Raw genomic sequence first — 24029 nt, 5'->3', positions numbered from 1 at the left:
TTTAAAAAAATAAATTAAAATTCTGAAGCTTGCACTCATTGACTAAACTGATCGCCTCCAGTAGTCTGCTTTATGGTGTTTGACTATCTGCCTTTTGACATATTCTGCAAACTGACAAGATCTTGTACCATTTGTTAAAGAAGGAAATTCTGATTTTTTTTTCTTTCTCAAAATACCTATAGTTGCACCTATATTGTTGTGTGTACTTGAGTATATTTATTTCAAAGGAGGAATAAAACATTTCTGTTTATCATTTGCAGTTCAGTGTGTCACTTGTGATGATGTGTGACCCAAAATATAATATAATATATCATGAATGTGATTCCACATTACATACCGTGAATGAAACTTACTACAAAGTGTCCTTTATTCATAGTTCAGGGGTCAGTATGTGCTAACGTGGGCGGATATACAAAAGCTGAGGACAAATACTTGATATTGCAATGAAATTATACATATAAAATACCATACAAAATGCCCCTCTTCCTTAGGAAACCAGTAACACCACCCAGCAAAGTCTGTACACCGTAAACAAAACCAAAATATCGTAACTTTATCCTTTTTAGTCCTTAAACCTTCAACGTATCTGGGATGAGAAAGGACCACGTGGTTGAAGTTTATTAAAATGGCCACAATGTTATGCGAGAATATTACAAAAACAAAAACCGTGAGTCTATTGATATGAACGTTATTATTGAATTTAGGCATGTTTATCACACAGGCATTAAGATATTAGAATAATCTGTTATAATCGAGTGCTTAAATTGATATTTACATAAAGTATATTTTCAGTGTATGGTCCCATCCAACAGACATGCTGGCAAAAGTGAGTTTCTTTCTCAGTCCACTAGGGGGAGCCAGAGTGAGTGGTTTCACAGTTTCTTTAGACTCACCAGATATTGGAGCCGAGTTTCCTTCTTAACTACAGGAAGTTCCAGGCAGTAACAGTAGTTTATGGTGCAAAATGACAGCTCAGTCTCTTGCTAATATTGCATGTGGACACGGGCCCTTTTAATGAGTGTTACAGGTTGAAGGGGAGGGAGACTGTTCTTTCAGTGCAAGTAATACACAGCGGTGAATATCTGGTGGGTTTAGAGAATCTGTGATATTGCACACGTTAGCACCATGCTGTGTCATGATCACGTTTTCAGCGGTCAGTGCCATGTATTAGGTGATATCGGGGGCGGGGGGCGGGGGGTGGGGGGGGGGGGTCAGGGGGTAGGGCTAGGTGTGGGGTTTCACGCTAAATTGTATTAACCCTGGGCTACCCTCGAACACGAATACATTCATACAAATCAATGACCATTTTGACCATTCTTCCTCAGTTCTGAGGGGATGTTCCCTTTAAGAGCAGAAGGCTGGCATAAAATCCCGAGACGGATTGGTCCTTGACAGGATCGGATCGGTTGCTTACCCCTGGCAGTGCAAGAACCCAGACTGTGATATTTTATGAAGATGAGAGGTGATACCCAACAGGAGTATGGGGGAATAGAAGGTTGCCATGGCGAAACTCAACACACTAACGAATCTTACAACCCCCCTTCCCCACCACATTGTAGGTCCGGGAAAAAACTCTTTCTTCACTTTTCTCTTTTGAAACATGACAAGTGACAACAAACGCAAAACGTCAAAAACAATAATAAATGTAAAAAAAAACACAAATGTCTGAATGTGAAAGATGGGGAGAGATCTCAGAGTGTCTTAGAAAAGTCCTGGAGCTTATGGACTGAAGGGCTGTGTGCAAAAGTGCAGAGAGGGGTGGGGGTGTGGGGGTGTGGGGGGGTAAGGGGGTGTCAGTACGGGTTCAGCTCCTCCGGTGCTGCAGACGAATCGGGCTCCTCTGTTCCAATATAGGCCACGAAACTGCTACTCCGACTGCCCCAGTCATAGCAGTCTGCACTCAAGCTGGAATATAACCATCACAAATTATTATTATTATTATTATTATTATTATTATTATTATTATTATTAATAATAATAATAATAATATTATTATTATTATTATTATTTATTTAGCTGAGTAATACATTTGGGGGTGGAGGAGCAAGGATGAACTATCTGTAAAGGCACTAATAAATATGAGATCAATTGCAGGCGTTACAATTTTACCAATAAAAATGTTCATCGTCGGAAGGAAGACTTTTTCCATGAATATTGTTGAAAATAGTTTCAGATATTTGCAAAGATATTTTCCTGGTTTATAAAGTATAAGTATTTATTGAGTATATATATTGTATAACAGTATAGAAGTGAAGTATATTTGCGTTTATAAACCCTAAACTTTGGTGCAGGGCTGAATTGCGAATGTGAGGTGTGGCCGGTAGGGGGCGCTGTTTACCTGGCCTGAACGTTCTGCGGGATGATGCTCCACGCCAGGTCGTCGTCGCTGTCGTAGCGGCGCGGGTTGTCGAAGAAGTAACCCCTGGAGGAGAAGACGTGGCTGGGGATTCCTGTGCTGCTCTGTAAAAAAAAAAAAAAAAAAAAACTGAAACAAACCGCCTTTTTAAGAAGAAAAAAAGTTTCAAATTTGAATAATTCTTATCCTGTTTTTTTTCCTTTTACTACTAATTTAGTATTCCTTGGTTCTCAGCTAAAATTGTGATGTGTCAGGAAACTCTCTGAGTGCTCCTAGTTAAATCAAATCATGTGACTGGTCAATTGATATCAATTATTGACTGTTTAATTAACTTGTTTCAACCAATGTGATCTCGTCAAACTGTACTTTATTAACCTAATGAGAATACACTGGAATGTGGCATTGCTCTTACTGGAATATTATTACTATTTTTACTAATGTACAGTAGAACACCCAATTGTATTTCATCAGACGATTTGCATGTTCTTGCAGCAGAGCAGGTGACTATCAGCTGATACTGTATTTCTGTGCGGCTTTGCATGAGCAGATCCTTAACGCCTACATGGATGTGTTGAAAATGAAAAACCACAGCTGCACTAGAACAGCCAGGTCATGTGACCTCCCAGGCACAGCTGCCCTAGAACAGCCTGGTCATGTGACCCTCCCAGGGGGCGGAGCCTCACCCTGTCCTGTTTCGGCCGGCGGACCCTGAAGAAGAAGACCACCAGAGAGGTGGGCAGGAGTTCCCAGACGAAGAGGATCACCCCAAAAACAACATAGCCAGCGTCCCCCAGAGTGGACTTCAGGTCAGCCTGGAGAAAGAGCATCCACAGGTCAGCAGTCGTACCCATACCTGTACCCACACCTGTACCTTTCTGATATCAAAGTACTGAAGCTAAGCAGCCATACCACCCTGTACCCTTCTCATGTCAAACTTCTGAAGCTCAGCAGCCATACCACCCTGTACCCTTCTCATGTCAAACCTCTGAAGCTAAGCAGCCATACCACCCTGTACCCTTCTCATGTCAAACTTCTGAAGCTAAGCAGCCATACCACCCTGTACCCTTCTCATGTCAAACCTCTGAAGCTAAGCAGCCATACCACCCTGTACCCTTCTCATGTCAAACTTCTGAAGCTAAGCAGCCATACCACCCTGTACCCTTCTCATGTCAAACTTCTGAAGCTCAGCAGCCATACCACCCTGTACCCTTCTCATGTCAAACTTCTGAAGCTAAGCAGCCATACCACCCTGTACCCTTCTCATGTCAAACTTCTGAAGCTAAGCAGCCCTGTACCCTTCTCATGTCAAACTTCTGAAGCTAAGCAGTCATACTACCCTGTACCCTTCTCATGTCAAACTTCTGAAGAGGTTCTCAGTGTTTCATCAGCCAGGCTTTTGAATATTTGGGCCCATAATAATCCTAAAATCTTGCGATCAAGCACAGATGGAACGAAAACCAGAACCACCAGTGGAACCCCAGGCCCAGGGTTATCCCAGTCTCTGGGTCGAACCTTTTCCTATTTCACTTAGGGTTAGTCGTACCGAATAAGAACATCGGTTTCACGGCAAAATGTAAACGTAAATGTCGCCACCTGGTCAGACACGTTGTACCAGTCGTAGTCGAAGGAGTTGATCTTGATGTTGGAGAGAGCCAAGACGACCAGGTTGTAGCAGGCTCGCGATGTGTAGAGCAGGATCACTGTAGCTCCAATGATAGTGACCTGGAACACTGATGTTCCCTGCACACAAACACAGGACATTCACCCATTAATGTCCAGATTTTTCCATAGAGATTTCTTACATAAGCATCTACAGCAGGGGTGCACAACTCCGGTCCTTGGGGGTCGCTGTGCATGCTGGTTTTTGTTCCAACCAATTACCTTAGTTTTAGTTTTTTTGACAGCTCTATAAACTAGGCTGGTTAACTCCTGGACTTGAGCATAGTAAACTCTTTAGGATATGCTTGCATTGTGCAGCTGTAGCTGGTGCTTATGCAATTTTCAGATCAAGATATGATTGAGCTAATTGAATAATTAAGAAGAGAAGTTGGCACAAAATCCTGAAACGGATCGGGCCTTTGGTGTGCACCCCTGATCTATAGTCATCCAAAAAATATTCACTGATGGAAAAAGAGTGGTAGAGACGTCGGCAACTTTAATTACCCGCAGCCTTACATGGGTTTTAAGAGAACCAAATTAGCTTGCGATATTCAATGCGCATCAACCGGCCGTATAATCCAAAGGTCGCAGGTTCAACTCCCAGGCAGGATGCTGCAATTGTACCCTTGACCAAGGTACTTAACCTGAATTGCTCCAGTGTATAAATGCATAGTATGAAAAAGTACATAAGTTGTGTAAGTCCCTCTGAATAAGAGTCTCAGCTAAATGCCTCATATGTAATGTGAACAGCGTTTTTGAAGAAGATGAACATGAACAATACCCTGCGAGGCCTCATGGGTAATAACCTGGCATGAACAGCTGAAAGCAACCGTTGTAATTAATTAGGCTCTTGTGTTGCTAAGCTGCAGTCGGCGCGAATTGCCGGCGGCGACTGTGTGGAGAGAGAGAAAAAAAAAGAAAAAACGATTTGCGAGGCCCGGGTTCGGTCGTGCCGCACCTCCCGGCAAGAGCTTTCGCCTTTTAACTGGTCGCGGGAACAGCGGGGTTCGATGAATCAGCGTGTCAACGCCGAGGTTCCCTGTGATTTTGGAAACCGCTCAACGACTTGCTTGAGATACACGTTTGATTAGAATTTAGTGAATAGCAACCCCCAGAGAGACGTGAGATCAGGAAGCTAGCCTATTAAAACCATGAAAGGCAATATCATTGTAAAGTGAGATCAGGAAGCTAGGCTACTTAAGCACGAAAGGCGATATGAGTCCAAAGTGCGTGCGTGTTGGCTATTGCCGACATGTATCGATCAGTTGAGTGGATTTGTGCCGGGTTTGTGTTTGCAGCGCGTCAGATGGAAAATCTAGCAAGTTTAGTATCGGCAGATTTTTTTTTTTAGCAAAAAGATGCAAAACACCAAATTATTTGTGTCCACCAGTATATATAAGCTTGCCGCTGCCGGCTGTTTTCAAAACCAAGTCGCGTGACTCCATTTTGGAAGTTCCCCAGGAGGGAGAACAGCTGACCTTGGACTCCAGGTAGATGTTGGCTAAGGACATCTTGGCGATCCTGTAGAGGCAGAGGGCCAGGGAGACCGCGCAGAGCACGAACAGCGTGTCGTTGATGGCCACCCGCACCAGCACGATGGTCTTTGCCTCGGCGCTCGTCATCTTCACCAGCAGGGCACAGGTCAGGTTCACCAGGAGGAAGAGGAGGCTGATGCTTAGGAACAGCAGGTACAAGGGCATTCTGGGGGAAAAAGGGGGGAGAAAGAACACTAAGAGCGGAGTTCCCATGCTCCCATAGAAAACCCTCGAAAATCTTTTCATCCTAAAAACTCATTGGAAGCGCTCAAATATTCCACCGTCCTTGGAAAAGTTAAAATAAACCTTTGTGCCAAGAGACAGTCGGCCAACGTCCATCTTTCCAGCCAACTGACAAGCTTGATCTCACGTACTATCGAGCCCTGCAAACATCAACGTGCAGACTGCAAAGACATTTGGTATCACTGAAAATCAGACAGCTCTCTACCAAAAAACCTCGGCCATTACGGAGTGAAATGTTTACCCTCCTAGCAAAGTGGTGTGCCCAAAATGAGCACCTACCTTGCAAAAGTAGCCTTAGGCATTGTTAAAACAAAAGAAACATTCTTGAAAACTCATGCATTTATCCTTAAAATGTGATATCATTGAAAGGTTATGACCAATATTTTTATAAAATGATAAGAGGATGTTGAGAAGGGATTTTCGCACTGAATGGCCTTGGACTTGGATGGTGCCTCACGATTGGGGATAATTGTTGTCCTGCGCTCATTTTAAAATCTGTTCTCTTAGCTTTCTTTAACCTGGGGGGGGGGGGGTTTCCCATTTCTGATGATGAAGACGTGCGAGGACGCCTTAGCCTGTGTCTCCTTAAGCCTCCGGCCGTGTATGTTCTAGAATGCTCGTAGCCCAGAGCTAAGCGATGTGTGAGATCGCTGCAGCAACACAGAGAGGTCACTGCATCTGTTTTCTGGTGCTTGGTTCTGTCTGCACAACCAGAGGGCATAGACGGAATTTAGTTACAGGAAAATTGTGCGCTGATAGCTGTATGTTTTTTTTCTTTCTTACTGTCTTTCTGTCTTTACACAAAGAGCAGGCAATGCATGGAACAGCTTGCTAGGTCATGTAGTAGAGGGGGAAGAGTGTTGATGTTCAGGTTTGATTGTGTGCCAGATACTCTCTGGATGTGTTAGTAAATGATGAGTTCAGATGGTATGTAAGGGCTGTTAAAATCTGTGTTCTTATATTCTTCTGTGCTTAAGTCCACTGAGACAGATGCCGATTGTACTAAACAGGTGGTCAGTTCTATAGTCATAACATTTAAAGGTTCTGCCTCTGCTATTGCTGAGTCTCATAGTGTTTCAGTTAACCGGCTAAATGTGAGTTTTCCTGAAGGGACGCAGAAGATCTACAGGCTAGCATAGTGACACTCAAAACAGCCGTAAATTTCTAGAACAGAAAAGCACAGAGGATGAAAACAACACTGGAGCTGGCCATCTGGTTTGTATAGAGAACATTGTTCAAAAATGCTTCCTGGAAAAAAAAAAATCACAACCTATTGGACGGCGATATGACAGCCAATGAGAAACACAGCAGCTTTTATGTTCTTGAGGAAAACACATCACATGATCACATGGAAACTGCATTGCGTTGCTACTGAAGTTTGCAGTTTCACTACCGCATCTGGTATGATTAAAGAAAAACAAAGATGAAATAAAAGCCAGTACAATACACGGTAGTGTGCCAGATTGTTACTACGATCAAAAAAAAAATTGTTATTTTAAAATTATTATTATAGTTTGTCTCCCATACCCATTCTGGCTCAAACATTCACAGTCACAAGAGTAGAAATGTATGGACTGTTGACAACCGCATTACATCATTCTGTGTACCGTGCTTCAGCCCTCTAGGCTAACGTGATTTTCATGTAGCTGTGAGGTCCCCTAACCTGTTTTGTGATGTTTGCACTTTATAGACTGACAGGCCTGCCTGCCACTCCCCCGCAAAACCTCAGCCCTCACTGTACTCGAGCATGTGAAGGGCCTTTCGCTAAATTTGGCCGCAGGAAGCAGCTGTCGCTGACAGGAAACAACTCGGGCTCAGTGAACCGGCTTCACTTCCGGAGGCCACTGGCCCCGTGGAGAGCCTGAAGCGGTTCACCAGCGCCTCAGTCTTTGCGAGGGAGCCGCCAAAGTCTGCAATTTGAGTTGCGCCAACTGTCAAGCAAGATGTCGAGGAAGATTCTCAAAGCACTCTGCTTTGCCTGTGTTACGTAGGCGAAGTAAACTGTTTGAGATCTGTATTTGAACTGTATTTGAGAAGTTCTGTTGTGTTCCTGTATTGGAGTCATTCTGCTGTGTGCCTGTATTTGAGTCATTCTGGTGTGTTCCTGTATTTGAGGAGTACTGGTGCATGCCTGTATTTGAGGAGTACTGGTGCTTACCTGTATTTAAGAAGTTCTGGTGCGTACTTGGACTTGGCCTTGAAGACAACCTGTTTGGTGGGAGATATGAAAAAAGTTTCACTGAAAGATATTCCCCGAGGTGCTTTCACAGTGCACACTAGTTAAGTAATTCCCCCTATGGAAAAAAAAGTGTTCTGGGGTATTCAAGGGACTTTCTGCTCACAGAAAAAATAAATCATTCAGCCAAGAAATCTGATGATTATCCAAGTTTTGCTTTGCTCTCAGTATTTTGGCAGCAAAGAATAAGGGGCGTTTGCAGTTGATTTTTCACAAATTTAACCCTGACAGTACCTGAGCCCCAACCTGAGGTGGTCCCTCAAGACCTGTTCAAAAGCATTTTCAAGGGGGATAGTTCACTTCTAAGTTATATCCCTATTCTTCTTTTCCCTGTGCAAATATACATTTGTGGATATCAACAATGTCCAAACAACCCTGTATCAGTTTTGGGGAATAAAAGCAACTCTTCTGTGTATTGTTAAGTGTTAAATCAACTCTGTTAGGATTGTGTGTGGATTCCTGTTGGACTCACAATGACACTGTTAGTTGAATTAACACTGCACACTTTATCGTGCCCCAGTCCCTGCCTTGACACTGAAACACTGAGAATCTCCAAGCTGGGGACTGAATCTGACTGGCTTAGGTGCAGATGCTATGCTTATGGAGCAAGCTGTTTGGAACATTCCACAAGACACACGTATGCGCACGCACGTACATACACACAAGCATATGTAGACACCCACACACACTTAACACACAGACACATATGCAAACACACACGTACACGCACTTGTGCACACATACACAAACACACACATGCGCACACACACACATACGCGCACGCACACACACACACACACCAAAGATACATACAAATACATTTTTGTTTATAAATCGAAATGTCTCTTTAAATGCAGAAGGTTTATGTTTTTTCCCCCCCAGGGTTATGTGTTCGGAAGTTATTTGAACTGGCACTGCAATGCATCGAATGAGATCTTGGCTGCCCATCAGGTTGGAGTGGATGTTCCGGATGTTTCTACATGCCACTGAATTAGAGCAGTTTCTCTCTCTGGAATGCTTTGGAGTCCCAATGGGACTCAATGGGATGGTCGTAAATCATTTCCCCTGCCTTAAGACCACAAAATGAGCTGGTCTAAGACCCCCCCCCCACCGCCCTTTATCAAAATCCCAGCCTTATCCATTATCTGCTAGGAAGCTAAATTGATCCAAGACCGGGACTCGTATTACTTGCTGATTGTAGACCAGGGGGGTGGGGGTGGGGGTGGGGGTGGGGGTGGTGGATTGAGATTGCGACCAGGGACCCCGTGTAGTACTTTCATCGTCCCCCTTTGAAAAACCCAGGGTTCTAATATTCCAATATTGAACAGCAATAAAAATTCAAGCAAGGCTGAAACGCTTTGTAGCTACGCTTGAAGCACCTTTATGGTTTTGTCAGTGGTGAAAATGTGTGCAGGGCTCTTGTACACTAGCCTGGCCTCTGTAGAGTACCATTTTGATAACGCGTGCATCACGCCCTGCAAATTAAGCACAGCGTTGTGTTTCTGCATAATTCATCACACACCGCTGCATATTTAATCCCACTTCACCAACGCCCCCCGCCCCCCTTCCAAATCCTTCCGTCTCATTCAGCTAGTTAAATTAGCGGAATAAAACGCCCTTGGATTAATTCACCTGAGAGCGCTAGTGCTGTGGTAGTGGGGGATGGAACTGAGCTGAAGCCACAGGCATTATGGGATATATAAAGATAATAAAGTTAGCCTGAGATAGCCTCCCCTTGCTCTCACATCCTTTCAGTTCAGCTTCCTGTTTATTGAACAAATAAAAGTCTCTCTTTTTCTTCCGCCATGTTCTGCTGACTAGAGAAAAGATGGCTTTTGATTTGTCAAAACTTCAGGGGCAGTCATCTCTATTAACTCCGACGAGGTAGACTACGTCGTCTTGTGTTGTGAACAATGATGAAACACATTTTTGAAGGCATTCACAAACATTGTGGCTGCAAATTACTGAAATTCTCAGTGGATTACAGACTTTGTATGATTGTTGTTGCTTTTCAAAATAGCAGGGAGCTTATAAAAAGCGGGTAAAGCATGATTTTTGGTTTGACTTTGGTTCCTCATATACGTTAGCCTTGTAAGGGTCAGTTATTTCCTGTTCAATAACTGACTGTCTGTTTGTTCTATTTAGTGTTTTTAAGCTAATTTTTTTTTTAAACTTGGCGCAGTTGTGAACAATAACCTTGCTAATCCTTCTTCCATAACTGACATATTAATGGTTGGCCAATCGCCAGCTTCACTGCAGCTTACTAAGGAGTTTGTACAAATTTTGGGTGGCAAGGGCTAAAAGTGTGTCCATGAGCTATCATGGTTTTGCCCAACAGGTGATTGTGTACTTGGCATCCCTGGTGGAAATTCTAGCTTGGTTCCTGGCTGGTTTTAAGCTGGTCCAGCTGGTCTGAAGCTGGTGTGGATGAAGATGGTCAAGCTGGCACCAAGATTGGTTGAGAAAGCAAACATGGTGGGTCAGCCTGGTGCAGGCAGTTGGACCATCCCCAACTTTCAGATGGTATCCAGCTGGAGCAGAAGCTGGCTCCAGCTAGATTACACCACCAAATTCCAGCTGGAATTTCCACCAGGGATTTGAACACCACAGAGTAGGAATGGCGATCTAGGGTCAGTTCTGACTTTTAGATCATAATGGGTAAGGTTCACAAATGAACAGAATACAGCTGATCCTGGATCAGCGCTCCTGCTTGCACCGAGATGCCTTATGAATACAAGCCCTGGAGCCCGAGTGTCACTGAGATCATAAGCCACGTGCCGTGGGCCATTTTACATGACCTCTGAAAGGTAAACACCTGCCAGCGGCTCAGAGAACAGATCGCTGTCTCTCGGCACGTAAGCACTCTCTTTCCCAGACTGCACTGCTCTTTCCCAGACTGCACTTTGCCACAGGTTTCGCCATTCAGCAGAAAAGTTGTTAAGTCGGTATAAATGCACTGCAGGTACGGCAGTGTGGTTTGTACGGTAAGGACAAGACTCGGGGCGGCATTGTAGCATAGTGGGTAAGGAACTGGGCTTGTAACCGAAAGGTCATAGGTTCGATTCCTGGGTAGGACACCGCCGTTGTACCCTTGAGCAAGGTACTTAACCAGAATTGCTTCAGTTATATATCCAGCTGTATAAATGGATACAATGTAAAAAAAAATGCTATGTAAAAGTTGTGTGAGTCGCTCTGAATAAGAGCGTCTGTTAAATGCCTGTAATGCAATGAAACAAGCCAGTCTAGATAAAATGAGTGCTAAAACCAGCAGATACACGCACAGTAACGTGAGCTTGAGGGCATGTTGGTATGTGTGGGTCTGTTGGTCTCTGTGCGAACGCAGTTCTTATGCTATCAATCCGAGAGTTAAAGGAAAATGTCGGTTGCATGTCAAATATAAAATTCTGCTCTGTTACATTCTATTCTAGTTACAGCAGTGGAGCATGTCACCTGGGCTGATTTGATTTCGTTACGTCACGTGATTTTTCCGGTGTGCTAACAACAAATACAGTACAACACGCCAGCCTTGACATTAGAACCTGGAACCTCGCAACCCGGATGACAGGTAAGTGTTTCTGCCGGCAGGGCTACCTGAGATACCTGTGAACCTGCAGGGGAGCCGCTTTCCCTGAATGTGTCTGAGCCTGCCCTGTGTCAGCACATTCAGGCAAACTGTCACCTGGAGAGGATAAACACACTTTCTGCTCTGTGACTGCACTGAAGGGAGACCTGTGCTGGGAGGTGTGGGGGGGGCGGGGCGCGTGCGAAAAATCAGCGCAAAACCTCGTCAGGTTCCACCGCCTGCTCGAATCCTATCCGACCCAACCTGACCATACCCTCTCCGCAGCTTTTGAACACATCTGTAAAACGAGTGCATGCTCCTCTCAGGAGACCAACCCCCCCCCCCCCAAAGGATACCCACTGCCTCCCGAATGTCACCCCGAGGCTGTGGACCCACCCCCCCCCTCCCCCTCCCCCAGGCCCCACTCACCTGGGCGAAATAGAGGTTCATCAGGCTGAGGGTGAAGAACTGCAGGCAGACGGGGAAGCAGTAGAGCAGCCAGAAGGTGAAGGGCCCCAGCGAGTTGGCGGTGACGAAGTTCCTGAAGTAGAAGGAGAAGAGGACGGCGCGCAGGGCGGCCCACACCAGGCAGAGGAAGAGGAAGGCCGTCTGGTAGCTGAAGCGCTTGTGCCGGTAGTGCAGCACCAGCCAGAGCTGGGCGTAGACGAAGACGAAGAGCAGGGTGTAGAAGACGGTGTAGGCCACCGTCAGGCCCAGCTTGACGTAGGGCGGCACGGCGGGGCTGAGGGTGGGCAGCGGCAGGAGGGAAGCGTTGCCCGCCGCGTCCCTCGCCCGCACCGCCGCCGCCGCCTCCTCCTCCATCGCCGTCCCGAACCCGCGGGGGGGTGGGGGGAGCAGGGGAGGGCTTTCTTCTCCTCTGCCGGGTCCTTATTCCTCCTTTCTTTCCCCTGCTAGAGAGCGGCGCTTCTCTCCTCTCCTCTGCTCTCGTGCTCCGTTCCGCGCTCTACTCTCTCTCTCTCAGCCCCCGAGACTTCTGGCGCAGTCGTCGCGACTGACGTCCGCGATAGAGACACGGAGAAGAGGGGGGGGGGCGGAGGAGCGGAGGAAGGGGAGGAGAAAGGGGAGGGAGAGAGCGAGTGTGCGTGAGTGAGAGATAATGGAGAGAAAGGGAGAAGAGATAAAAAAAAATGAAAACAAGGCTCACTTCCTGCCGCAGCTCGGCTCGGCTCCTCTCCTCCCCGGCGATTGAGCCAGGAGGCGGGGTCACGTGATCTGCGCTCCGGATGAGTCATTCGCTGGAGCCGCGCAGGAAGGAACGCTGCGCTGCGCTGTGCTCCGTGTGCTGTGCGCCGTGAGCGAGAGGGGAGGGGAGAGGAGAGCGACAGAGAGAGAGAGGGGAGGGGAGGGGAGGGGAGGGGAAGGGGGAGGGAAAAGCGACAGAGAGAGAGGGAAGGACGGGGGTAGAGAGAGAGGGAGGAAGAGATGAAGAGATTTAAAACAGCTTTAAAGACGGTTATGTGATATTTATTATTATTATTATTATTATTATTATATGTATAGTTCAGTTCATCTACCTTCTCAAGTCCTCTACTTTCTGTGGTTATTTTAATGTAAATGTATTTTTCTGTCCTGTTCACTTTTATGTATGTACAGTACAGTACTTAAGACACCGCTTTGGTAATGTAAATCTACACATGCAAATACAGCTCATTCAAATCAAACACAGGCTCTCTCCCTTTCTTTTCGTCGAACGGAAATAACAACAATAATAGCAATCATAAATGTTATTATCATTATTGAATCAGTACAAAGAAAGTGATCAATGGTTGATGAAATATAAAACTAATTATTGCATCTATAAAAATGATGCTATTATATTTTCTGTGCTTCCAGCAGCAGTTGCTGTGTGTCTAAGTCTGTGACAGTAAAATAGTGTGAGCATCAGTTTGGCACAAGATGTGGTGCTTTCCTGTAACCGGCGGTGATGTTCCTGTTTCTGCGGCGTGACGGCGTCGACGTGAGATCAGTTTCACTTCAGCTTCCTCTTTGCGCGCCGACGTCGTGTCTCACCACCGTCGGTCTTCACCTTGTGCATCATGAACCTATCTGGAGCAATAAGAGCCTTCCTTCTTTTTGGGCTCCAGGGATATTTAATATACCGCTAGTTTTTATTTTTATGAGGCCAAACAACAACAAGTCACCTGAACAGACATCATTGCTCTTTTGTTGTTGTTTTTTCTCCATTTCCACCATTTGGAAAATGTAGCTGACTTCTGCAACTGTTTCTCGTGTTAAAAGCGTTATTATACGTTTTAGCCTTATTAGTATGATTGCTAGTGTATTAGCATAATCTTGTTTATCTGAATTTAAATGAACTGCTTTCATTAATAACACTGCTGATGATTCATCAATAGAATGAATGTTGTTATTTGTCAACCCTTTAATCTGCAAGATCACAAATGTGTAGTTAGAGTGTTCTTAACTGAACGTTCTAATGCTGATGTAACACCCGCTAGTGGTAATTGAAACAAATGGTAGTTCTAGAACATCCCCCCCACCCCCACCGCCTCAGTCAATCCCATTCTCTAATGGGTCCCCCATTGCTGTATATGACCACTGAAAAATTCAGTTTCATTCTGTGCGGTTACATGTGTCTTGCTTATCTGTTTGCTGATGATCATTTCTGGAGTTGGGCTGGTTGGACAAACTCTTTCCATTTTGGATAAAAGTACATGTGCTTTACATTTCGGTGGTATCTCAAATGTTTATAGCTGCAGGATGGTTCTGAATCTTATGCATTCCCTTTCGGGAATGAGGGCAGTGCTTCCACCAAAGCTCCAGAATACAGGAAGCACAATAATCCATTTCATGCTCGATCAAAAAGTCATCTAGCGAAGAGACGGCTTTAGAAAGATTCCAGAAGAGATTTTGTTAAGTGTGTTTGTGTTGGCCAACTTTCTAAAAGTGGCTTTTAGAATGTATGCTGATAGCTGCAGCAGTCGCTGTGATTCAACGTGTCGATTCTTGAGTTCACGGTTGAACATGAAATGGGTTGGCTCAACCAAATCTCATAGAACATAGCTCTTTATTATTGAAACGGTCCTTTAATCAGTTAATTGTCATTTTGATGTGGACATTTTTTCAGTTAACATTTAAATTTTGAAACTTCAAAAGCTAGGCGATGGGGAAATCACTACCACTGAGCTGAGGACCTCATTCTGTGGAGATGCAGGGCACTGGCGGTTTTGTTATTGCAAAAAACTGGTTATTTTATCTATGTATTTATTTATTTTGATGACGTCATGGGTCGTGTGAATCGGGAAATTGGCAGAGCGAAGGTCACAGCCGCCGACCTTTGACCCCCTCTGACTCCTCCTCCTGGGTTTGTAAATGTTTGCTGCGAACGCCAAACCGGCGACCGTGTCACATGACGCCCATCAAGCGAGGTCCTGGGTGATTCGCTACAGCTTAATCACTTTCCCTTCGTTGTGTCACATGGGGCAGTCTCAGCCAATCATTACTCCCTGCAGTTATCCTCCGCTCCCTTCTTTTAATTGTACGGTGCTGGATGTATCCTAGGACCCCTGCAATTAGTCAACAGCGATGATTCGACAGTCTTTTGCATTTTATTATTTGTTCCAGTCAAAGGTACTTATGAATAGAAGGGACCGGTTGTTCAAAAGCACTCTTTGGCCATCTGCTTTCTCATTAAGAGTGAGAAGGCTGATGCAGATGGATTCCACTGCAGTGTATATTTTCAGTTCCTCTTGTGTAGCTCTAAATTTACTTTTATTGCAAAACACAAATGCCTGATTTACTCAAAACCGAAATGGCACTTGAAAAGGCACACAGGCTGGCCGTTGCTGTTATAATTATAAATTGATCCAGTACACTCGCTTAATGGAATGCATGTGGAAACCTTTTTAATTATCTGTTGATTTATTTAGTCAGCTGTTGTAACTGACATTGTTTCTGTTTCTGCTGTTGTTCAGTGAATACATTCATTACACTTTTACTGTATTAGGGCCAAATCCGGGACTGTGCTTAAGCACGTTCTCCATACAAGTCTCACCCTTTCAGTGGTGAGTTACGCAGAAAATACACTTAAGCAAAGGCCTGGATTCGCCCCTTACAGTTTACAGTTTAGTCATTTGGCAGATCATTTTACCCAAAGCAGCTTACAAAAGTATGTTTCACCTGGTAAGCAAACACCACTAGAACTGGAGATGTGCAATGTTACAGTACAGTCATTTAAGTGCCTGTGTCAACATACTTGCTTCTAGACTTGTGAGATCACGGGGGAGAAGGGTTGGGTTTTTTTTTAATAGGATCGTTGAGGCGCCGTCTGAAAAAGTAGCAAGGTGACATCTGTAGAATAGAGCTGCGTGCAAAATGTGTACACCTTAAGAGAACGCTTTATTGCCCTTAAAGGCTGACGACGTGTCGACCAGTGAAGACTGCACTCAGTGCAGAAGTACAACTGTGTGTCGGTATCGAAAGTGTTTATTGTGATAGGTCTATTGTGGCTTCCTTTTTGTGGGGGAGGTGCCAGACTGTCAACTGTAATGCGGATTGTCATGGCAACGTCCACCACCTCTGTTCAGGACAACCGTACAGGCTCTCGATCACAGTTCTGGCCCCTAAGGGCGTTTATTATTAACTGCCACCTGGAACTTGAAACCTCGTAAGGCGGGTTCTTCAACTTTAAACCGGCAACCGTGTCTCTTTCATTTCCTGTGGGGCCCCAGACACTGTTTGAACCCTTAGCATTTTGGACGCTGCTTGGCGAAGCTTGTGGATGAAAGATAACAGGTAACAGGTGGTGAGCTACTGGTGTCTCTTCATAGAAGTATGTGGGTCCAGACGCACGCTCAACAAGGCAAGTGACATTAGCAAACTCATTCAAACCTTTTTTGTCGGTTCGCCACTACGTTTTCTTGACCATAGCTAACAAGAACCAAAATGCATTTTGGAGGGAAAGACCCCGAGAACTCAACTGTCATTTGGTAATTGTTATGTAGGAACCTAGTTCACCGTGAAAGTTTTCCTTATTGAATGCACGTCAGTTTGGTCCTGCCTCTCTACAGCTTCTGATTTAGAAAATATATTAGATGTAGAGAAATTAAGGTTGCGGGAGAGAGGGTGATCCAAAATAATGTTTAGCCCCAACACCGCGCCCCCCCAAAACCTTTCACTGGGGAAAGGCCCTTTTTGCGTGCGTGACTTCCCTAAATTTGGGCGTGTGAGATGCTAGTGTACTGGTTCCCAGACAAGATCCAGCAGTTTAGAACCACAGCCAGGGTAATGTTGGCATACGAGGTCAAAGGGCAGCTGCTTATGACATCATTGACCTGTGATAGAGACTGAAGGAGCCTGTCATTGTCCCTGTGAACCTCAGTGATGAAGAGGCTCGTGCAAACAGAAGGTCACCTCAGCCTGTAAACAGCCTCTTAAAGCGACAGCTCACTTTCTGGGTTTAAAAAATATAAATATTGTTTCAGTTTTACTTTGTGTTTACTTGATAGTTTTTGCATGTGATAAAAATGTATTTTAGATATTTGCTAACTGGCCAGTGGTTAAAATGGTCTAAAGCAGAAAGATTCACTTCAGGGAACTGAAATTATATATTTTTTCCAGTCCAAGGGCCCTCACAAATGTGCAAATGAGGACTGTGACTGTGAACGGGGGCGGGGGGCGGGGGCGGGGGGGGGGGGGGGGGGGGGGGGGGGGGGGGGGGGGGCGGTTAAAGACCCTCTTCACTGTACAAAAATTTTTTTATTAAAATTTATTTAAAATCCTGTTTTAAAAAAAATGGTTAAAAGACTGGTAGCAATGATGCCTGTGAAAAACCATTTAATGAAGGGAAAAGACTGCATTAACCTAGTTATATTATGGGATGGCTGCCAAATAATGAGTTACAGTCTTTATTCTACCCGACTTTAGTAGTGTTTTGAAAAAAACTGAAATCCTGTAAATTTTTACAAACATTTTATCATAAAAATATAGATTTTTTTTGTTTGTTTTTTTTTACATTTTGCAGTACCTCTGCCGACCCCCGGTTTAAAACCCAGGCTCTTCACCCATCCCTTTATTAACTGAAGTGTGGTCACTGCTTTCTCAGGTGAATGACCCTCTAGGCAAAAGACGTCAGTCCATCCATCCATCCATCCGCCCATCCGTTATCTAGCCTGCTTTTTCCAGAGCAGGGTCATGGGGGGGGGGGGGGGGGGCTGGAGCCTATCTGTGGGACTGAGGAGTGCCCGGAGGAAACCCACACACACGAAAACTCTGCACAGAAAGGTTGGGGTTCAGCTGGGATCTTCTTACCTATCCACTGCACCACCATGCCACAGTATTGGTTTGCCAGGTGGGAAAACACAGTGTTATCCTCCACTAGATGTCACAAAGATTTTAAAGGCATTTTGTTTGAACAAAAAGATGTATACGTAAATGTGTCAAGTGTATTTACATTTATATAGTGATGTACTTATAATCTGTATTTACTTATAGTCTATTTCATAGAATACTGTACTTTTAATATCCCATGGATTTTGTCTATTAAACACAACTGGATAATATGCAGTTTGTCAATTAACATGTCAGTTAAATGCACAATTATTATTTCAATGCAATTAAGAATGGACTTCAACAATTGCATTCATAGTGAGAGAGAGAGAGAGAGAGACAATCAGACAGACAGACAGACAGACAGACAGACAGAAAGTTCTTAATGCTCATCCATCATGTGTTTTCACGTAAGTGCATTCGAATTACTGGTCTTCCTAACACAAACAACCAGGAGATGGCGCTGTTGACCAACTTCGTGTTCCTCTTGTCTACTAATCGGTGAGTTTTTTTTTAACCAAAGGAAGATACCTTTATGTCCAACCTTGTTAAATACAAGTTAAAAATACATTAAAAGGTGCTTTCAATATACATCAGTGAATAGCCAGCAATATAAATGCTGACCCCTCAACTACTCCTCCTATGCCAGTTTTTGTTTCATTTTATGGAAAGATCTGATAACCAGAATGTGTTTTAAACTAATTAGAGGGTGATTCGTGGTGATGTTTACTTAACGTCGGAGCCAAAGGTGGGTGCCAAAATTCGGGTAGTCTTCTAGAAGCTGGCTAGCACTCAAATGAAAGATGTGTTTGTTTAAACTCTTGCCTTTAAAAAGACTTTGTGGAGCTGACCGTATTTATTTTCAAAGCTTCTGTTGTCCTTGGTTGGTGGCGAAAGCCATGATGGATCTGCCATTGACAGCTATAAATTAGGTGGCGAAGTTTTACTTCCGACCACGACAACTTTAGCACATCAAACGTACGGCCAATTTTGTTTATAACCTCTAAGCACATTTTCATTTAAGGATAGCGTATCCTACTCATCATTTCTTAAGGAAATTAATATATTGGATCATTGCGTGGTTACTGACGTATGCTCTGTTTGTCTGAAGCTGTTGTCAAGCAACTCAATTCCACCGTTGTATTAGCCTCAAAAATGTGATCTGTCTTGCTTGAATTCATCGTGAAAACTTACCTGCCAACCTACCTACATGAGGCATTTTTGTTGCTCAAGTGTTGTTTCAGAATGTTAGCATGCTCGTTAAAGACACCCCAGTGTCAAATTCCTGTTAAAACTGGCTCTCTACATCTGATTGGTCACATAATCCTGTGCATTCACTAGTTCCCACATTGACTCCCCAGAAAAAAATAACTTATTGTAAATGAATTGACTTTCCCTAAGCATTGGACCAGTCAAGTTAATTGCTGCACTTTTTATAACGTACAAGCGGTTGTTTTGATCAAGCGAAAAATATTTTCATTTTATTTTGAACATATGCTAGGCTACATTTTTCAAAAGTCCTGGGTGACAGAAATTGCTTTTATTAATTTGAAAAAGTCGTAGGCTCCTAAAGTTAGGAAAACACTTGAAGCAGTAGTCTCTTCTGTATGGCTGCTGAAGGCGACAGGTGGCGGTAGCTGGTTGTGAAATCCTGCTCTTGGCATGGGAAATCCGTTACAGCATTTATAAATCAATAAGACGGAATGGTCGTGATCCACCGGAATTTCGTCCGCCTTCACGCAGATAGAGTAGCATTTCAGGAGCGTATTTCTTGCGCATCGGGGCACATTGATGAAAGAAATTATGCAGATAGAGCAAATTCGAGCTACTGTAGGCTTGGGGTGGTCTGAGAAAACGTTTTAAAGAAGTGTGGGGCTACAAGTTGTGACCATAGTTTAATGGGGTGTGAACAATATTTATTTATTTATTTATTTATTTATTTATTTATTTATAAAATAGTCAAAAATGTATTGTTAACAATGGCTGTTGTCCCTGTGTGCGCGTGTGCGTCCCAGTCTGTACATAAAAGCAAAAGCATTGTGTATGTGCAAGCGCGCGCGGTAACCCCTAGCCTCTTTCTGTAGCGTATTCGAGCGCTGTTGGAACTCACGTGCAGGTTGCGCCCACCTGCTATATGTGCGAATCTGAATGAATGCGGTATTTTAAGTAGCCTACTGTGCGCCCACCAGTTGTTGCGGTTTAAAAAAGAAAACAAAAAAAAAAAAGGTTTGCTGCACTAATCGCTCGGCGGACAAGTGGCATAAATACAAACGTGAAATGTGCGTTTAAATTTACCACCAATTAGTACTTTTATCCGATTCCCAGAAGTTTACTAGTTTGGTTTTTAAACCACTTGTTTTGGGTGTAAAAACACACATGGCTGAAGTGTACGTGGAATTAAAACAATGCAAACTACGAAATTCTTCAGTGACGTAAAATATACACAGGAAACTAATATGTGGATGGTTGCATTTTTCCAGTGCATTTCTGAATTCTCCGAGTGTTCCTCCTTGTCCAACTCCGCCCTCCCAACCGTGTCCAGTTCTCTCTCTGTTCGTCTCAGTAGGACGCTGCGTCTGGCTTATCTCACAGTATAAACCTGTTGCACACTCAGCAACTGACTCTGGCTGCATAAAACGTATAGTGTGCTGTCAGTTCCAATCTCTTGACTTTTATCACAATGGGGTTGAAACGACGAGGATGGCTCGTCTGGATAACCCTTCTCGCGCTTGTTGTCACTGTGAATTGCGTGCGCTGGAGCGAGCTCTTTCAGTATGGAGAGAACGCCGGGGACCGTCTGCTGGACCCCGGGAACGACCAGACGCAAGAGCTTCCACTGGACAAATCAATGTATTTCTACGACGGATCATTTGACAGCGTTTATGTGAGTTGGAAAAAACGATTATAAAACTATTATAACGTACACAACAAAAAAAACTATAATGTTGACAATAAACTTTATTAAGTAGTATTGCATGAATCTGATATGATCTAATTATCATTGTGTTCTCCATAGCATGCCTTTGGTGCAGAATGTTGAATTTTGCATTGCTGATGTTTACACGTGGTGACCGCTATTGTGGAGAAACGCATTGACTGCAGCCATCTGTCAAGAGAAGGTCACATCTTCTCCAACTGAAAGGCATTCGAAACATAGTTCTCCATTCAGTTCTGTTTGCGCAAGCCTGTTACCCAAGTTTCAAAGTGAGAGATTAACCTAAATGTAGTTAAAGTGTGTCTGTGATTGTTACTCGACCTTCATTGATAAGAAAGCCATTACCTCTGAAATATTTTTGAGAGGGGTATGGGTGTTGAAAGGCACAGTTCAAGGCAGAGGTATCACTACCAGATAGTGCGCATTGTGCAATGTTGTTACATTTCAAGGATTCTTCCAGCTGTTAACAAAATGTAGGTTTCTAAAGATTTAGATGAGAACAAAAAGTCCAGGAATGGGCCTGATGTGAATCCCTTTAAAATCCAGAGAGAGCCTTGGTGCTTGGCTTTATAGGCAGTGTAACTGTTATTTTAGGGACTTTTAGTCATAACCCCCCCCCCCCCCCCCCCCCCCCCCAAAAAAAGCAGAATGTATACATATGCCCATGACATTTGAAAGAAACAGCTGGGTATTGGTTTAAACATCTTGGAATCCCACTGTGACCGGAGGGGCGTCGGAAGCGGGTTTCTTAGCGATCGGATTCGATGCGTAGAGCAGCTGTGCGTCTGGAATGTCTTGGCCCGCGCGCGCGCGCGCGCCCATCTTCTGAAAACTAAGTCTGTGCTTTAAGCACGATTTTCAGCAGCGCACTCTGGGTCGTCACAGACCGTGAAGACGGTACCCAGCACTCCTCGCCGTGTCCTGAGGGAGAATCGTATTTTTTGGCGGGTTAAAAAAACCGGTCTTGTAGATTCCGTTTAATACCCGGAGTCAGCGGGTGTAATGTATCGCACAGCTCAGTCTTCTTTAGCAGTCGTTCTCATTCGGACACTTCCTTGTGGGCCAGCTGTGTAATCTATAGTCACGTTTATGCACAGTACCGACAACAAAGGGGAAATTTGGGTTTATAAGTGGGCAAAACGGCAAAGCCATGTGTAGCAGCAGCCTTTATTCAGTGGTTCCCCAGCGTTGGGACCCTAGGGCCCTGTTAATGAGCGGGATGTGTCAGTGGAAAGCGTATTATTTTGGCTGCAGTTTAGTCATTCTTTCATGTCTTTTTTGCACCCCCCTCCCTTCCTCATCCTCTCCAATGGCCCAGCCGTGGGTCCCAATCCACAGTTTGAGGGGAAAAAAACTTCCCAGAGAAGAGAAAGCTATTATCTAATACTTTGAAATGTGAGTGTACCCTGTACCTTGTACAGCACACACACTGCCCAGTATTTACAGATATGTACATAATTGGTTTCATGTATTTTCCTGAATTGGTTTTAAGTAAAGGTCAGACATAGATATGTTATGAATTATGTATTAAACAAATTAGCTGCAGATGTATAATTCATGCACCCAAACTCCAAGCAGTACAGAAACATGAATTACATACTTGTGTTATCATGGTTACGCATAAATAAAAATCATTCAAACAGTTCTCCTGTTCATCTGCGCAATGTCTGCTCTTGCCCTTATTTGAATGTCCAATGAGGATGTCCACAAGTGCTTTTTTATTGAACCAATCAAAGACTTCCACTGTTTCACTTTTTTGTCCAATTGCCTGCCCAGAAGCTATTGCAGCAGTAATATCGCTTCTTTTTTTTCTGGTGACTGGACAAGTGTCTCTTTATTCTTCAGGGAATAGCCCCATAAATAGAAATTCCTTACTTGTGTTCTGGTCTACACACGGTGAACACTGTTCCATAAAAGATTTATGTTTATATAAGATATGTGATTAGAATTTCTTAAGTGAACATTTTATTGCTGATGTGACGATCACTGCTCCGAACTTAAAGCAATGGAGTTCTAGAACACTAACTTAGAATTTTCAAAGGGTTAAGGGTTCTTCTGGTTCTCTGACCTCATGATAGAGATGACCTCACGATAGAATTGTTGTCAGTGCAAAATGAAATTACATTGGGGCTGCATATTCCATGGGCTGCTCATAATGTGCAATTTTATTATATGTCAATATGTTAAGTATTAAACATGTCCAATAATTTATACTTTCTTGCAAAATGACCATTACATTTTATCTTACTTTGCATGTACATTTATGTTTGTATGTCTTAAGTATAGTTTAAATTTTGGTGATTCCTGACTCTGGCCCCTCCCCCACCCCCTCCCAGACTATTGTGTTTACAATTACTTCCTCATATCCTGCAGAGGAGCATCCTGCCCAGCCCTGATTGACCAATTATCAGAGTCATTAGCCTTTGTAGTATTTCCCACAAGGGACGGAACTTTGCTCCAAGTCTTACGGATGGCAGAGCTGTTTCGCTAACGGTTGCCGAGTTGCCGGTTGTTATGCAGCAAGGAAAGTAGGCCGGTGTTTTTGGGTCGTCCACCACCACTCAGGGCTGCTGCTGCTCCATGACTGGTACGGGCTGGGACTTCATCCGTTCTGCTGAAATGGTTCAACAGATGGGAGCAGAGACCCTTCACCCCCTCCCCCAGCTTCACTCACTGACTCATGCACACACATACGTTCTCACACTCACACACACACGCACACACACACACACAGTCACTCATTCACACACACGCACACTCACACATACAGTCACTCATTCACACTCACACACACACACGTGCACACACACACGCCCACTCACACACACAGTCACTCATTCACACACACACACACACACAGTCACTCATTCACACACGCACACACACACGCACACTCACACACACAGTCACTCATTCACACACACACTCACACACACGCACGCACACATACATACACACACACTCACACACAGCCCTTTTTCCTTGCCTGGTCAGGTAGTGATTGTGTTTCTTTGGCAAATGCCTCTCCAAGTTTTCCAGCTGGCTTTGATATTTCTGTGGCCCAAGCTCCCCCACCCCGACCCCCACCCCGCCACCCCTCAGGTCCTTCGCAGGGATACCCCTTAGGGGGGGGGGGGGGAGGTGCATGCTGGGAAGAAGCAGGGGGAGGTAACAGCGGGGTGGTTGGGATAAGTTCT

At 44.3% G+C, this 24029-nt stretch overlaps 2 protein-coding genes across 2 annotated transcripts in view; one reads left to right on the top strand and one right to left on the bottom strand.

Moving 5' to 3' along the window:
- Positions 1 to 1187: 1187 nt before the first annotated feature.
- LOC118221096 (G protein-coupled receptor 137Ba-like) lies at positions 1188 to 12909 on the bottom strand. Its single transcript, XM_035405794.1, has 8 exons — positions 12757 to 12909; positions 12021 to 12603; positions 7952 to 8001; positions 5494 to 5716; positions 3950 to 4096; positions 3040 to 3168; positions 2339 to 2460; positions 1188 to 1905 (listed from the first exon to the last, which is right to left on the bottom strand). Exons 2-8 carry the CDS (start codon positions 12411 to 12413, stop codon positions 1794 to 1796), a joined length of 1176 nt encoding a protein of 391 aa, XP_035261685.1. The 5' UTR covers positions 12414 to 12603; positions 12757 to 12909; the 3' UTR covers positions 1188 to 1793.
- A 7460-nt stretch (positions 12910 to 20369) lies between these two features.
- The window catches only part of LOC118221848 (nidogen-1-like), a 29186-nt gene continuing 25526 nt past the window's right edge, over positions 20370 to 24029 (top strand). The window contains exon 1 of the mRNA XM_035407260.1: positions 20370 to 20781. Coding sequence (XP_035263151.1) covers positions 20578 to 20781 — 204 coding nt within the window. The 5' untranslated portion in view covers positions 20370 to 20577. The remainder of the gene's footprint in view (positions 20782 to 24029) is intronic.

The sequence above is a fragment of the Anguilla anguilla genome, chromosome 2 (genome assembly GCF_013347855.1).
Source record: "Anguilla anguilla isolate fAngAng1 chromosome 2, fAngAng1.pri, whole genome shotgun sequence".
NCBI lineage: Eukaryota > Metazoa > Chordata > Actinopteri > Anguilliformes > Anguillidae > Anguilla > Anguilla anguilla.
The sequence above is the reverse complement of the archived record's forward strand: the minus strand, read 5'-3'. Positions and strand labels throughout refer to the sequence as shown.

What these genes read in the sequence shown, in the direction of transcription:
- LOC118221096 (XM_035405794.1), bottom strand. Translation starts at nt 12,413, where the DNA reads ATGGAGGAGGAGGCGGCGGCGGCGGTGCGGGCGAGGGACGCGGCGGGC. An exon ending in ACATCTACCTGGAGTCCAAG is followed by an intron (nt 4,097 to 5,493) that starts GTCAGCTGTTCT and finishes GTTTGTGTGCAG; the next exon opens with GGAACATCAGTGTTCCAGGT. An exon ending in GGTACAACGTGTCTGACCAG is followed by an intron (nt 3,169 to 3,949) that starts GTGGCGACATTT and finishes CTCTTTCTCCAG; the next exon opens with GCTGACCTGAAGTCCACTCT.